Source organism: Halichoeres trimaculatus, unplaced genomic scaffold (genome assembly GCF_033239565.1).
Source record: "Halichoeres trimaculatus isolate MK-OKI-2021-1 unplaced genomic scaffold, fHalTri1.1 fHalTri1_scaffold_8, whole genome shotgun sequence".
Lineage (NCBI taxonomy): Eukaryota > Metazoa > Chordata > Actinopteri > Labriformes > Labridae > Halichoeres > Halichoeres trimaculatus.
Genome location: NW_027437186.1, coordinates 36,566,841 through 36,581,971, shown reverse-complemented (window position 1 = coordinate 36,581,971; position 15,131 = coordinate 36,566,841). Strand labels below are relative to the sequence as shown.

At 39.1% G+C, this 15,131-nt stretch overlaps 1 protein-coding gene across 5 annotated transcripts in view; it reads left to right on the top strand.

The window, feature by feature from the left end:
- macrod2 (mono-ADP ribosylhydrolase 2) overlaps positions 1–15,131 on the top strand; it is a 925,620-nt gene that overhangs the window by 836,975 nt on the left and 73,514 nt on the right. For all 5 annotated transcript variants that reach the window (XM_074676103.1, XM_074676102.1, XM_074676100.1 and 2 more), the window contains exon 9: positions 2,953–3,031. In XM_074676103.1, coding sequence (XP_074532204.1) covers positions 2,953–3,031 — 79 coding nt within the window. The remainder of the gene's footprint in view (positions 1–2,952; positions 3,032–15,131) is intronic.

Below are 15,131 nucleotides of genomic sequence, written 5' to 3'. Positions count from 1 at the left end.
AAAATAAATTCACAGTTTACTTATTCAAACATTACATTAAAAACAGAGCTGTCAACCACTTCCTCTTTTAGACTCTGATTGACAATCTCATCTTTTATCAGGCTTAAAGCTGCATTTCTGAACAGATTTAAGTCCATGTTTACATCGAGCAAACATTAACAGAAGGTTTTTTTTTTTTTTCTTTGTCAGATAACTTCAAATCTGTAATTGATGTAAACCAGGGGTTGGCAGCTTTTCCATGACTCGGGTCACTTTAAAATACACTCATCTGGAAGAGCAAATTCTTACTTCTCTTTGAGGAAAAAAAAACAAAAAACTTTTTATCGTCATCATGTTTCTACATTTGACACTAATCTTTTAAATTCAACCTAAGGATGGCAATATTTTACATTTTTTGTAAGCGTCAAAAAATGTTTCCCCAGACTATGTGAGAGTAAATAAATAAAAACAAATAAGTAAATAATAAAAAATAAAAAAAACAAGAAAATAACAACATTAACGATACAGTGATACAGGAGACAAGAGACAAAGATACATGTAAGACAACTACGGGGATGGGTACCTTTCACATTTGAAATGATATGGTACCAATGCACGGTACCTGGCATCAGTACCGGTACTCAACGATACCAGTTTTCAGTACTTTTTTGTGTTTATGTGGCAAAAAATATCAATTTGTTTAATTATATATATATATATTTTTTTTCCAATTTAACATATTTATTCTTCAATATATAACCTTACAATGCTGTGTTCATGTGCAGCATGGAAAATCTCCTACTCTTCACTCCCTCACAGTCACAAGGATGCGTTTAGGTACCTAAACATGGCACCTTTTGGTTTTACGTGAATTGGTACTGGATACTTTTGACAGAATTTGATCAGTACCAAGAAAAGTACCTAATTCAGTACCCATCCCGATACAACTTTTAGTTATATAAATTAGTGATGTAAACTGAAACAAGCTAAAACTAAAGGGAAAGAAAAGAAGAGTCTCAACTCAACTCAAACTTTATTTATAGAGCACATTTAAAACAACCAAAGTTGACCAAAGTGCTGTACAAACACAAACAACGCATACAGCTTAAAATATCTAAAACATAAGCAAAAGTCTGTATTTATTAAAATACATTAAAACATATAAAATTAATTTAAAAAAAAAAAAAAAAAAAACTAAGATGTGCACTTAACTTTGATTAAAAGCCAGGGAGAAGAGGTGAGACATAGAAATAGAAATAGAAAAAAATAATATATTTTTATTTTTATTATTATTATTTTTTAAGTGAATACCTGACAAAAACATAATTATAATAATAATTTATAAATTAAAAAACTCTTAGGTTTGTGAAGTGCTTCCTTAAGTGACTGTCAATCTTTTTATCGTGGTTTCCAAATTTTTAGTTCATTTCCAACATAATATTCTGACCACTTATACCATCTTTTTTTCTTATAATTTTAACTCCCTTCTCATTTTACATGGTAAGCTTTCCATCTGTTAAATTGGTTGAACTCTTTCTCTCCATTCATATATTAGAAGACGTGTTTTTTGAAGCCAGTTTCTTGATATTTGTTCTGCTACACGCAGAGCTCTTAACAAATATTGCTCACCTTTATTACGAATTTCCTCCACTGTTTTACCAAACAAAAGGAAGTCTGTGTTTAGATGTAGATCAAATCTTACTTCTTTCATAAACTCATTGATAGTCGAAAGTCTCCTTGAATGGTTTTCTACACTAAGCTAAGCAATGAGAAATGTTTTTTTTAACAGTAGAGAAAGTCTTGAATGTGTTGCTCTGTTTAGAGAATTTTGCTGATGCTGTTTTCGTGTTTGGTCTCAACAAGACGCTGAGCACTTGATGTCCTACGTACCCGTATCCCTGATGATTTCCAGCAATAAATCCATACTCTGTCGTCAAACTATGTTGGAAAGAACTGGAATTTTTTGTTTGTTTGGTTTGACAACACCCCTAAATGGATGCTAACGCAAGCTTACAGGCTGAATTCTCAAGAGAGTTGTGGTGACACAATGGTTAGTATTTATTATTTGATGTTATTTGTTAAATAGCCTCACATGTCAGCTATGACACCTGTGCCCCGGGCTGCCTACCCCTGATGTAAACGCACATTTATTCAGCGTTTGTCTGATCAACTTGAAAGCTCAGACGATGATGCTGCACAGTTTTATCTTCCTCTGATTAAAAGCTGAAAGCATCCAAGTATCTGGATTAGTATGCAGAGAGTTTGTTTCCCCTGAGGGAGAAAAACAAAAAGGTTATCAGATTTCAACAGAGCTGAAAAGAGAGGTCAAAGACTCAAATTTGCTGGAAGTTAAATAAAATGAAATAATTTGTCCTTTTTGATTCAAGTCTTAAAGCTTATTCTTCATCTTATAAACACGATCACACCTCTTATTTTTCTCCTTTTTTATAAAACTGGATATGGGTGTAAATATTAAAAAAAAAAAAGCTTTAAAAACAGCTTAGTGTGCTAACTCGTCTTCTTAATTGTCTTTAACGACATTGAATCCGGCCTGTGATCCATAGTGGGAGACCTTAATAATTAATTTGCCATTTTTTCTGGTAATTTTAAATTAGGGTGAAAATCTTCTCCATCCCTCGTCTCCTGAGCTGCAGTTTCATGTGGTTGCACTTTGTGGGATACTGAGGGGGATTGCTCAGCTCCAACCGCTGCGCCCATTCAATGAAGCGTCTTCTGATGTAACGTGCTGTAACACTGGCTGAAAGATGTCTCAGACCGCCTGGTTCCGGTGGTCCTGATTGCGAGGGTGACTAATTTAATTCCTGAAAGGCTTTGATTTACTCCTGTTGATGCAGACGGCTATTGTCGTCTTAACTCGTCTGGTTACTTCTCCGCCCGCCGTAATTCACCAGAGAGACGTCGTCTTTGCAGCGCGTTCACTAACTTCCTGTTTCTCTTTTCCCTCCTCTGCAGATCACACGGGTCATTTTCTGTGTCTTCCTTGAGACCGACTTTGCCATCTACAAGAAGAAAATGTCTGTTGTTTTCCAAGGTACGTGTGATCCCTTTGTTTTTCATCCTACAAAATCAGAAACACAAACGCCATTTCTGCCAGGTGGTGCAGTTCGGTTCATCCCGGTATGGCGTGGATTTTGTGGCGTAACCAACTTCTACCATCCCACTTTTTGGTTCCCTTACGTTAGGGAGCCAGACTAAACAGACCCAACCCCAGAAGGTGGAGCTACAACACTGCAGTCTGTTGATTGGTGGAAAGAATGGTCACTTCCTGTTTGACAGCGGCTGCTGTATTTCTCCTGGCGACTCACAGACTTCTCTGAAACAAAGCTTGATTGTTCTTTGTATCAAAGAGCTACATGCCAATCACAAAGAGGATGAATTGCTGGATGTCTTCTACCACTGCTCTTTGTTTACTGTCATGTTTTTCTTCTTCTTTGTTGGATTTATTAGCAGGGTGCACTGAGTTGCCCTGCCATGGCGTCACACTGTTACATAGCTATCGTGGCTAGCAGCATCTGAATTACACGCCCCCTACCAAGGAGGGCACAGTTGGCTGTGGAAACACAAACAGGATCAGGCTTTACTGATCCAAACCTGACTGTTGGGTAGAAATGGGGCTACACACTGTAAAAAAAAACTGCAATCTTATTCAGTGTTTTTATCTAATTTTAAGTAAAAATTGTTTTATTATACTTAAAATGAGCCACATTCACCTGATCGGTCCAGAAAAATGTCTTATTTCAAGTTATTTAAAGACAAAATTGAGGTCTGAGTTGCTGTAACAAGTGAAGAACATCTGCCAATGGAACAAGAGAAATTTGGTTGTACTAAGATAGTATTCTAGTTTCAAGCAATTTTTTCTTGTTCCTGGTCAGGTGAATGCGGCTCATATTGAGTCTAAAAAGAAATTTTCTACTGAAAATAAGACAAAAACACTTGATAAGATTTCAGGTTTTCCAGTGCAGTGTCAGAATCACAGTAGTTTGGGATGCAGGTTTACTCCAGGAGTTGAATCATGTTACAGAGACTTCACTGCAAAAAAGCTGAAATCTTATCAAGTGTTTTTGTCTTTTTTTCAGTAGAAAATGTCTTTACAGACTCAATATGAGCCGCATCCACCTGACCAGTCCAGAAAAATGTCTTCAATGATTTCAAGTTATTTAAAGTCAAATGTGGTCTGACTTGCAACAAGCAAAGCAAAATCTGTCAATGGAACAAGAAAAAAGTTACTTGTGTTAAGACATTAGTCTAGTTTCAAGCAAATTTTTTTGTTTTATTGGCAGAAACTTGTACTTGTAACAAGCAACTTAGACCTCACTTTGTCTTTAAGTTACCTGAAACGAGACATTTTTCTGGACTGATAAGTTGAATGTGGCTCATATCAATTTTAACAGAAAAAAAAAACCTAAAATAAGACAAAAATCTTGATAAAATTGCTGCTTTTTGCAGCCCAGGTTCGATCTCAACCAGTACACTGCAAAAAAAAAAAAAAAACGAAATCTTATCAAGTGTTTTTGTCTTATTTGAAGTTAATTCCCTTGTTTCAAGTTATTTAAAGACAAAATGAGGTCAGGTATTGCTGGTAACTAGTAAAACAAATCTGCCAATGGAACAAGAAAAATTTGCTTAAAACTAGAATAATGTCTTTTTAGAAGAAACTTTTCTCTTGTCCCAAAGGCAGATTTTTTTTTTTACTTGTTACAGCAATTCAGACCTCATTTTTGTCTTTCAATAACTTGAAATGAGACATTTTCCTGGACTGGTCAGGTCAATGTGGCTCATATTAAGTCTAAAAAGACATTTTTGACTGAAAATAAGACAAAAACACTTGATACGATTTCTTTTTTTTTTTTTTTTTTGCAGTGTATGAGCCACATTCACCTGGCCAGTCCTTAAAAATGTCTTGATTCAAGTTGTTTAAAGACAAATGAGGTCTCAAATTGCTGGCAACAAGCATAGACTGTATAAAACATGGGCGTAGTCTCCCCAACGTCACCCGTCTGTTTCTGAAACCGTAAAATGAAGCCAAACCGCAGACGCAGCCACATTCGCTGTTAGTTTTTCTTCGAGCAGCTACAGGGCGTCCGCTGGTCACGTGACCGCAGCTGTGCCTCTGATTGGACATTCAAACGATCCTAATAACTTCTAAACCACAGAGATAAATAAAAAATTCACTCAGCGTACAGTGTGAGTCGATCAGCATTTTAGACCCAAGCTGTTTTTGAACCAGGCTGTAAAAATGTTTTTAATGCCATAAAAGTCAGTTTTATGCGTGGGTGTATACGTGACTTCTGGTCTTTCTGCAGCCAGACTCAAGCAGATTCACAGTGACTTTAAGCACTTCAGCACAGGCTTCATTTTTACTGAGTGGATGTTGCCCCTTGGTGACAGGTCAAAAAAATCTGCCAATGAAACAAGAAAATATTGCTTAAAAATTTACTTAATACTAGAATAATAGATAAATACAAGAAACTTTTTTTTTGTTCCATTGGCAGATTTTTTTTAACTTGCTACAGAATATTAGACCTGATTTTTATCTTTAAATAACTTGAAATAAGACATTTTTTTGGACCGGTCAGGTAAACGTGGCTCATATTAAGTCTAAAAAGACATTTTTGACTGAAAATAGGATAAAAACACTTGATAAGATTTCTTTTTTTTTATTTTTTTTTTGCAGTGCATGGCTGGATATTTCCTTTTCTCATTTCTTTATTACAACGTCCTATCCTCTAAATTACAAACGACACAGATAGAGACAGGGAGTGTAATTCTTTTCTTAAAAATCCTTGAAGTAAAAAACTGTTGATCATCAGCAACATTAACCTTAAACTGAAAATGTTAATTTTCCTGACAGACGCCTCCAAACTCGACATTATCTAAATTATCAGAGGGATACTAGCTTGTTAGCCTGTTAGCTCCTTCTCGCTCGGGGCAGGGCTAAGTGGAAGGTCGGGAGCAGTTGACAGCGAACAGCGAATCGTGAGCAGACCAGAGGGGGTTTGGTCACAGCTTATGTGTTATTAAATCCTGGTTTACAAGGCCTCTCTAATTAGCTGTTGCATGAATTTCTTTTTGGAGGATTCCTGGAAATAACGATTAAAACAATAGCTTTGACACTCTGAGGATGTTCAGGAAGCTCACCTGTCAGGCGTACCTGACACGTCCACACGTAGAGCTCGCCTGATTGGTGGTTTTGGAGATTAAAAGTAAGAAATCATGAAGGCTGTTTGTGAAACGAGCGTCTGGTGGAGCTGGAGTGCTCAGACTCCTCGTCAGTGAATCAGTTTTTTGTGAAAGTGTTGGTATTCTGATGAGATCTTAATGCCAGATTTGATTGACTGTAATAACACTCGTTGACAGCGAATGTCCCTCAAAAGAACTAAAATATTCAAGGATGCATAGCAACCACTGTCTGTCCTTGGATACTGCTCCTCAATTCTGAATGTGAAATAAACAAACATCCATTATCTTCTACTCCCACTCTCCTCGCCGGCCCTCGCTCAATTCCCTCCCCTCTTTCACGCCATCATCTTCTTTCGGGGGCCAGGAGCAGTCACCAGCTCTGATGGGGGCTCCACGGAGGATTGGCTTTAATAGCTGGGGAGCTGAAAGAGGCTGGCTGGCTCCACCAGCCTAGCATTACCTCCCTTTTACCTCACTTTTCCCTCCCCCTCCTCCTCATCCTCCTCCCCAGCGGAATACCGGCTTTCAGGCCTTCATCTCGCCGCTCCCAGATGGAGAGTGTTTTGTTCCCCCTGAGCTCCCGTCATCTGTCCCGCTCCCCGCCCAGCCTCTTCCCTGAAAGATTACATTCTGGGGAGAGACCTTAATTATATTGCCTGCCCCCGTGCACCCAGCAACCGTCTCATCATATTAGTGCTCTGAGATGAGAATCTGGAGCTGTTGTTCTCCAGTTATCACTCTCGCTATTTACAAGTGCTGTCAGTGGATAAACGCCCTGTATCTCGCCATGACGGAGAGCGGCGAATAAACACAACAACAAGCTCGGTGCCCATCGCCGAGGCAGATCTCAAACTTCCAGATAAATCCCTCACAATATTATTTCCAATCATGCAACCTCAGACCCCATCAGCCATCATCTGGTGACGATAAATTCAGCGGTTTTCAGACATCTGCATCTCCGAGCATGTTGAGCGTCAGACACCACATCATGCAGAAATACACGCTAACGCCACACACTGCATTTGCCAAATGTACACGTCCATTACGCCAAGTCAACAAACCACGGCGTTATCAGGCGTGTGCAGGAGAGCAGCTGCACACGTCCAAGATGGAAGAGTATTTTATATTTTCTGTATTCGCGTTTATCAAATAGAAGAAGAGAATAACCTCTGGTGCTGAAACAAGTCGACGTTTCAGGAACGAGCTCGGAAGGAAGTCAAGAAACATCCTCTGACTGGACTCTACTACCCCGGAGGTGACGTTTTGAGAGGTTTGCATTTCCAAAAGTGAAGCATTGTACGGCGACACTGCTGACACCAAACCTAAAATGATCTGAACGCGTAGTTTAATAACAATACCGCAACTTCCTGGTCACTTCATCCAGTGATTCCTCTTTGCATCCATCAGCTTCTGTAGATCCTCGCTAAATTCTCATCATATAATATCAATCAGCTGATATTTTCAGAGGGACAGAGGAAACCAGAGCTGAGGAATCTGAATGAAGATTGAAATTTTGGATGATGTTGTTCCTCTTCCTGTTTTCAAGGAGACAGTTTTCCTACAATAACTTTTGACAGAATATTGTGCAGCTTATCCATTATTCACCAGGTCCTGTAGTTTGAAATTTCTGTGGTTTTGAAAAACAAATGCTTTGTCAAGCAGCAAATGAAGTTTTTCCTATTAGCTTTCGAAGCTAAGAGAAGGAAGTTATTACAACACCACATTGGCTGATGAAGTTTCGATTTCTTTATTTCTGTGATTAACTTTGTAGTGATGGTGGACACTGGAGCCTCATTGTCAGACAAAAAAAGGACAGAAGAGAAGAAGAAAGAGAAACACAAGCTAAAGGCTAAAACACAAGCTAAAAGCTAAAACAGAGCTAAAGGCTAAAACACTAGCTAAAAGCTAAAACAGAGCTAAAGGCTAAAACACCAGCTACAGGCTAACACATCAGCTAAAGGCTAAAAGGGCTAATCTGTTTGTGCTAATGTTGCCTCCAACCCACAGTCAGCAGTTATTCTGCAGTGGTCTGTTCAAACTTGAGAGTCTATCAATAAAATGAAGAGTGAGGTTACGTTAGCTCTGATTGGTCGATGACTGGCAGGACAGAACCAGGATTCACTAACGTTACACATTACAGACACATCTCACAGCACCAGGCTGCTAGTAGCGCTACATATGGACGGCTAATAAAGTACTGTCCAAACTATCAGTTAGCTTGTTGTGACATTAGCCTACAGATATGTCGTAGCACCAGGCTGCTAGTAGCACTACATATAACCGGCTACTGTCGTACGGTACAAACTTACGTTAGCTTGTTGTCACATTTCAATCCGTAGTGCCATATAACTGCACTGATAAATACCTTACCTTGTTGCGTTGTATCTGGAAAAAATTTGACTTAAACAAAGAAAATTTGTTTCAAAACAAACACACGCCTGGTTAAAAGTCACATCTTTACCACAGTGTGTGTGAGACTCCGGGCCAGAAGGTGGCGCTGCATTAAAACAGATCCTCCTCACAGCATCTTTAAGAGTGTGGCGGATCAATGTCATTATCTGTGAGTACACTTACTCTAACTGTAGATTTTTGTTTTCCTTTAATTAATGACCAAAATACAAAAAACAACTCAGAATTTAAGAAATAAAAGAAAAAAATTTACAGATTGATTTTTAAATGTGTCTTTGTGTCTGTGTTGCTGTGCTGAGGAGCAGATGAGTCCTTCCTGTCCTGACTAACATGTTTGACCTCAGAGGTCAGAGTGAGTTTTATTAGCACTCTGTTCTTATCCCATGGCTCCAGAGCGTAATATTCCTCTAACAGACTGAGCTGTGATCTGTGTGACGTTCCCACTCAGGGTCCGAGTCTGGAGTGTAATTTCTGAATCTGTGGCTCGCCGCTTTCCTACACGTGTGGCTCCAAAGCCGTCACGACGCTTTAATGAAAACAAAAGCTCTTAAAGAATCTCCCTCCAAGGAGGCCTCAGAGATGACATAATTACTGGTGCCGAACTCTCCAGTAAAGAAGTAAATTCAAATGTTTTATCCAGCCTCGCTGCATCTCCTGGATGAGTTTCTCTGAAGCTGATAAGAGTCCTTCAAAGAAAGAAATGCTGATTGGTTTGATTGCACCATGCGGGGCACGCGTAACCCTGCAGAGTGAAAAGACCTGCATTTAGCTAGTGCACTGAATCTGAGGCTGTGAATTAGCTCTGCAGGTGTGCTCAAGCGCTTTCAGAACATCCCATCATCCTCTCTGCTAGAGACGCCAGAGACGTGACAGTCAGGTAGAGAGGAACCCACGACATCCTCCTGCTTCCTTTCAGCCTCTGTCATGTCCTCTTCTCCTCTTTAATGCTCACTCCTCATCTTTTCATTACCTCATCTCTCCGTTTTTCTGTTATTCTCCCTCATTAAATCAAGGAGGAGTTTCTCCACGGCCTCCTCTGTTAGCGCGCTGTTACACAGTGGCCTTGATCTTCCTGTTTCCTGTGTGTGTGTGTGTGTGAGTGTGTGTGAGGATCCTCCCTGTGACATCAGTTTCAAGCATGTCTCCGGCTGAGAAAAGGCACAATAGATTTTTTATTGAACTCCCACTATTCTCATTTTTCATCGCATTGCTGCTCCCCTCATATTCAAGCAATCCGTCAAGTGACAATGACTGGAGCAGGAACGTGTAAACAGGACATTTGCATACAGGAAATTGCTTTATTACAATGTGCATTCCCCACAAGCTGTCACTACGAGAGAGCCAAAATATGGTTACATCTCTGCAGAAGGAGGAAACTGAAAAATAGCCTGTCTGGACAAGAATACTCCTGCACAGCCACGTGCAGAGAGAGACCGGCCCCGTCACACAAACACATGCATATAAAGCAGGAAGCTGCACCTTCTCCGGCATCGGATCGGTGACAGCTTTGTGAAAAATTAAAACAAACGACTCCAGGTTTGTCTTCGCCAGAGCATGTGCCTGATGTTCAAACGGAGGCACCAGAGGAGCCGTTGTTTGATGAGTAATGATCGACTTCTTGCAAACAGACAAACGTCTTTTTATGTGACGGCAGCTCGAGAAGCACTTCAGTTGTTTAGAGACGCGTGTTTTGCAGAAAAAGCCTCTCAAACACACAAATACTGAAATATGCAAACAGAAAAACAAGCTAATACACACAAGGAGGACATGAAAGAGCGTGTAGCTTCAGCAGCAATGCTTGCAATCCATTGTTCACCTCGCCAACAGCGATACAGAGATGCAGTCACTTCTTTGAAAGCTTGAAATCTGAGTCTACAAAGTCTTTGGGTGTGTATACATGGTCAAGACAATCAAACCATCTCTAGGGTTTACAGAGAATGGTCCCAAAAAGAGAAAATATCCAGTGAGCAGCAGTTCTGTGGGACAAAATGCCTTGTTGATGCCAGAGGTCAGAGGAGAATGGACAGACTGGTTGGAGCTGATAGAAAGGCAACAGTAACTCAAGGAACCACTGGTTACAACCGAGGTCTGCAGAAGAGCATCTCTGAACACACAACACGTCCAACCTTGAGGCAGATGGGCTACAGCAGCAGAAGACCACACCGGGTGACCCTCCTGTCAGCTAAGAACAGGAAACTGAGGCTACAGTTCACACAGCAACACCAAAACTGGACAATAGAAGATTGGAGAAACGTTGCCTGGTCTGATGAGTCTGGATTTCTGCTCCACATTCAGATGGTAGGGTCAGAATTTGGCGTCAACAACATGAAAGCATGGATCCATCCTGCCTTGTATCAACGGTTCAGGCTGCTGCTGCTGGTGTAATGGTGTGAGGGATATTTTCTTGGCCCCTTAGTACCAACTGAGCATGGTTTAAAGTCCACAGAAAAAAAAAGATAGAGAGAAAGAAAAAAAGAAAAAAAGGAAAAAGGGAAAAAAGGAAAAAAAAGAAAAAAAAGGAAAAAAAAGAAAAAAGAAAAAAAGAAAAAAGAAAGGAAAAAAGAAAAAGGGAAAAAAGAAAAAAAAGGAAAAAAAGAAGAGAAAAGAGAAAAATAGAAAAAAAAATAAAAAAGAAAGAAAGAAAGGGACAAAAAATAAAAAAGGGAAAAAAATAAAAAAGAAAGAAAGAAATGAAAAAAATAAAAAAGGAAAAAAATAAAAAAGAAGAAGAAAATGAAAAAAAAAATGAAAAAAAAGCCCACAGTCTACCTGAGTATTGTTGCTGACCATGTCCATCCCTTTATGAGCACAGTGTACCCATCTTCTGATGGCTACTTCCAGCAGGATAACGCTCCATGTCATAAAGCTGGAATCATCTCAGACTGCTTTCTTCAACATGACAATGAGTTCCCTGTACTCAAATGTCCTCCACAGTCCCCAGATCTCAATCCAATAGAGCACCTTTGGGATGTGGTGGAACGGGAGATTCTCATCATCGATGTTCGGCCGACAAATCTGCAGCAACTGTGTGATGCTATCATGTCAAAATGGAGCAAACTCTCTGAGGAATGTTTCCAGGACCTTGTTGAATCTATGCCACCAAGGATTACGGCAGTTCTGAAGGCAAAAGGGGGTCGAACCCTGTACTAGCAAGGTCTACCTAATAAAGTGGCCAGAGGGTGTATGTTGTGTTTTGTAGAATTTTCAAGTGTGAAAATAGATAAACATGACTTCCACTTTCCAGGAACTTAACAAAGTTTGCGAAAACAAATAAAAGGATAAAAACCAGGATAGTCAAAATATTGTTTTATTTTAATTCTATGTTTATTACGTGAACAGATTGTGATCACACATCTTACTGATTATACAAAGAAACTTCATAGGAATGCTAAAAAAAAAAAAAAAAAAAAAGAAAAATAAAAAAAAAAAAATATTTTAAAAAATATCAACAACCCTCTGAATTTTTTTCTCAACTTTTGTGGTTTTAAAAAAAAAAAACATCCTGCTTATGGAGAGGAAGAGACAAACAGCAAACTGTGTGAGGAGAGCAGAGGTGAGATGGAGGGAGTGAAGGTGATCCGGCTGAAGTAGGCTTAGCTCTTAGGTTGGAGAATTAATCAGGGCTGTCAAAGGATTAATTTTTTAATCAGGACTATATTTAAGCAGTTAATCTCAATTAATCACGTTTTTAATCACGTGTAAAATTAAATTCCTTTGCATTCCCAAGCAGTTTTTCAGTCTACAGATATTAACAAAGGAGTCTTGGTTTGTGGATCAAATGAAATAAAAAATGCTTTATGATTTTTAATTTTTGATTTATTAATGAAATAATTACCCAAAGCCTTTTTTTGTGATGCGGTCTGATTCGCTGCGCCTGTATGCTTAGCTCAGCTCGACTGAGCAATCTGAGGGTATTTTTCATTCAGAGGTGAATCATCCAGAAGTTTAATGGTCTTATTTTCCATCTCAGGAGCAGCAGCAGAGGTACCTAACTTCTGTTTCCATCATGGGAAAAAAAATCCAGCTGTGATACATGCGTCAATGCGTGTCGAGCTAAAATTAATAAGTCGATGAACAGAGTACAAACATGAGAGCTCACAACAACCATCAACAAACTGTTTACAGCGCTCAGTCTGCCTGTAATGCTTTGCTTCTCACATCTCATTACTTTATTGAGATTAATTAACCTCAAAGCCTGGATTTAATGAGGTTACTTATTGCATTGCATGACTGCACTAATAAGAAATTACTAAACAATATGATATAAAGCGAATAGACCAGGTGATGATGTTTGGACGCAAAATAAAAGTAATCAACACGTCCTCTCACATCCTTCACTCACAGTGTTTAGAAAACGTCAGTGGTTAAAAAACAGGAAGTTGTCAGTGGAACACGTGAAAAGTTATCATAGGGAGAAACAGTCACTTAAAGCAGGGGTTCCCAACCTGGTTCTTCAATTCATCTCCCTAATTTGAAAATTTAAATCTCTGATATTTTATTCTATTTAACTCAAATTAATCATAAAAAAAATGTAAAAAAAATGTAAAAAAAAAAAAAAAAAAAAAAAAAGATGGAAAAAATAAAACATAAGAATAAAAATTGCCTTGAAAAATAAATAATAATAATAATAATAATAATAATAATAATAATAATAATAATAATAATAATAATAATAATAATGATAATCAACCCGCTTTTACCTCTAAAGAAAAAAAAAAAAAGCAGTTCTGGTGAATAAGTCCCTTTTAAACAGTCATTTCAACTTTAATAATCACAAACAAAACACTTAGAAATAATATCCAGACTCACTAAAGTAGTTTTACTGTTTTTTCATCTGTCATCTGAGCTTTGATGAGACATTTAAGCTTCTCTTTCATATTTGCCCGGCAGCAAAAAAGCATCAGTTTTGATTGTGGTGTGGCTGTGCCACAGGTAGGGATGGGTACTGAATCAGGTATTTTATAAGTACCAATCAAATCCTGTCTGTAGTACCAAGTATCAGTTCACATAATATCAAAGGGGACCGTGTTTTGGTACCTAAACGCATCATTGTGACTGTGAGGGAGTGGAAGAGTAGGAGATTTTCCATGCTGGACATGAACACAGCATTGTAAGGTTAAATATTGTGAAATAAAACCCTAACCCTAACCCATAATAGATAAACTTTGAGGTTCGTTATCAAACAAATTAATATTTATTGCCACATAAACACACCAAAGTTCCAAAACTTGGTACCGTTAAGTACAAACACATAGGTATAGGTACCTTTCACATTTGAAATGATTTTGCTTGTGTTTGTGTGGAAATAAATGCGAATGTGTTAAATACTAAATTCGGGGCTGCATGGTGGTGCAACAGTTAGCGCTGCAGCCTCATGGCAAGAAGGTCACCGGTTCAAATCCCACCTCGGCTGGTGGGCCTTTCTGTGTGGGGTTTGCATGTCCTCCCCGTGCATGCATGGTTTCTCTCCAGGACTCCAGCTTCCTCCCACAGTCCAAAAACATGCTCACCAGGTTAATTGGTCACTCTAAATTGGCCCATAGGTGTGAATGTGTGTGAGTGAATGGTTGTCTGTCTCTGTGTCAGCCCTGGGATTGGCTGGCGACCAGTCCAGGGTGTACCCCGCCTCTCGCCCAATGACAGCTGGGATAGGCTCCAGCCACCTGCATGAATGAATGAATAATAAAATCTTGAAGTTTTTTAATTTACTCGTTTATTCTTCAGGATTTAACCTTGCAATGCTGTGTTCATGTCCAGTAGGAAAATTGCCACTCCTTCGATGTCACACAGTCACAAGGATGCATTTAGGTACCTAAACATGGTACTTTTTTGTTTTAACTGAATGGATTCTTGATACTACCAACAGGATTCGGCACCAATAAAAGTACCTGATTTAGTACCCATCCCTACAGATACCGATTGCCAGGCACCGGGTGTTGGTACCGCATTGTTTTAAACGTGAAAAGTACCCATGCCTCGCCACAGGTTATTGTCTCCCTGGGGAAACTCATTGTAGCGCACACGTACCTTTTTATTGGCAAGCTGATCTCAGTATTTCCAAGTTGGAAATAAATTATCAAACGTTCCCACGTACCCTCTGAAATGTGTTCCTGTACCGCTGGTTGGGAAAGCACAGGAACTAAGTTTTAGTTCTTGGTTTCTTCTAACCTCTGTCCAAAGTTTTGTGACGGTCTCATGATTTTCTCCAACACAGAATCAGCGTTAGCATCATTACATCATTACATCAGCAGATGTTGACCAGGAACCACAGAGGATGATTTTTGGTAATAATGGAACGTACGGTAACTGATAATTGATTAACATATAGAGCTTAATCAATGCCATTAATCACACAACATGATTCCATTAGGTATTCTGATTGGCTCATAGATCCTGATTGACCGCGTGCTCGCCCTGCTTCGTATTATTTGTGAGCGTGGAAGCAGTCAGGCGGCTGTGGTTGAAGAGAGTAAAAAGCATGTTGAAATTGATTCTGGGTACACTCCGCCACTAATATGATCCGGGTGGCTGCCCACAAGCTG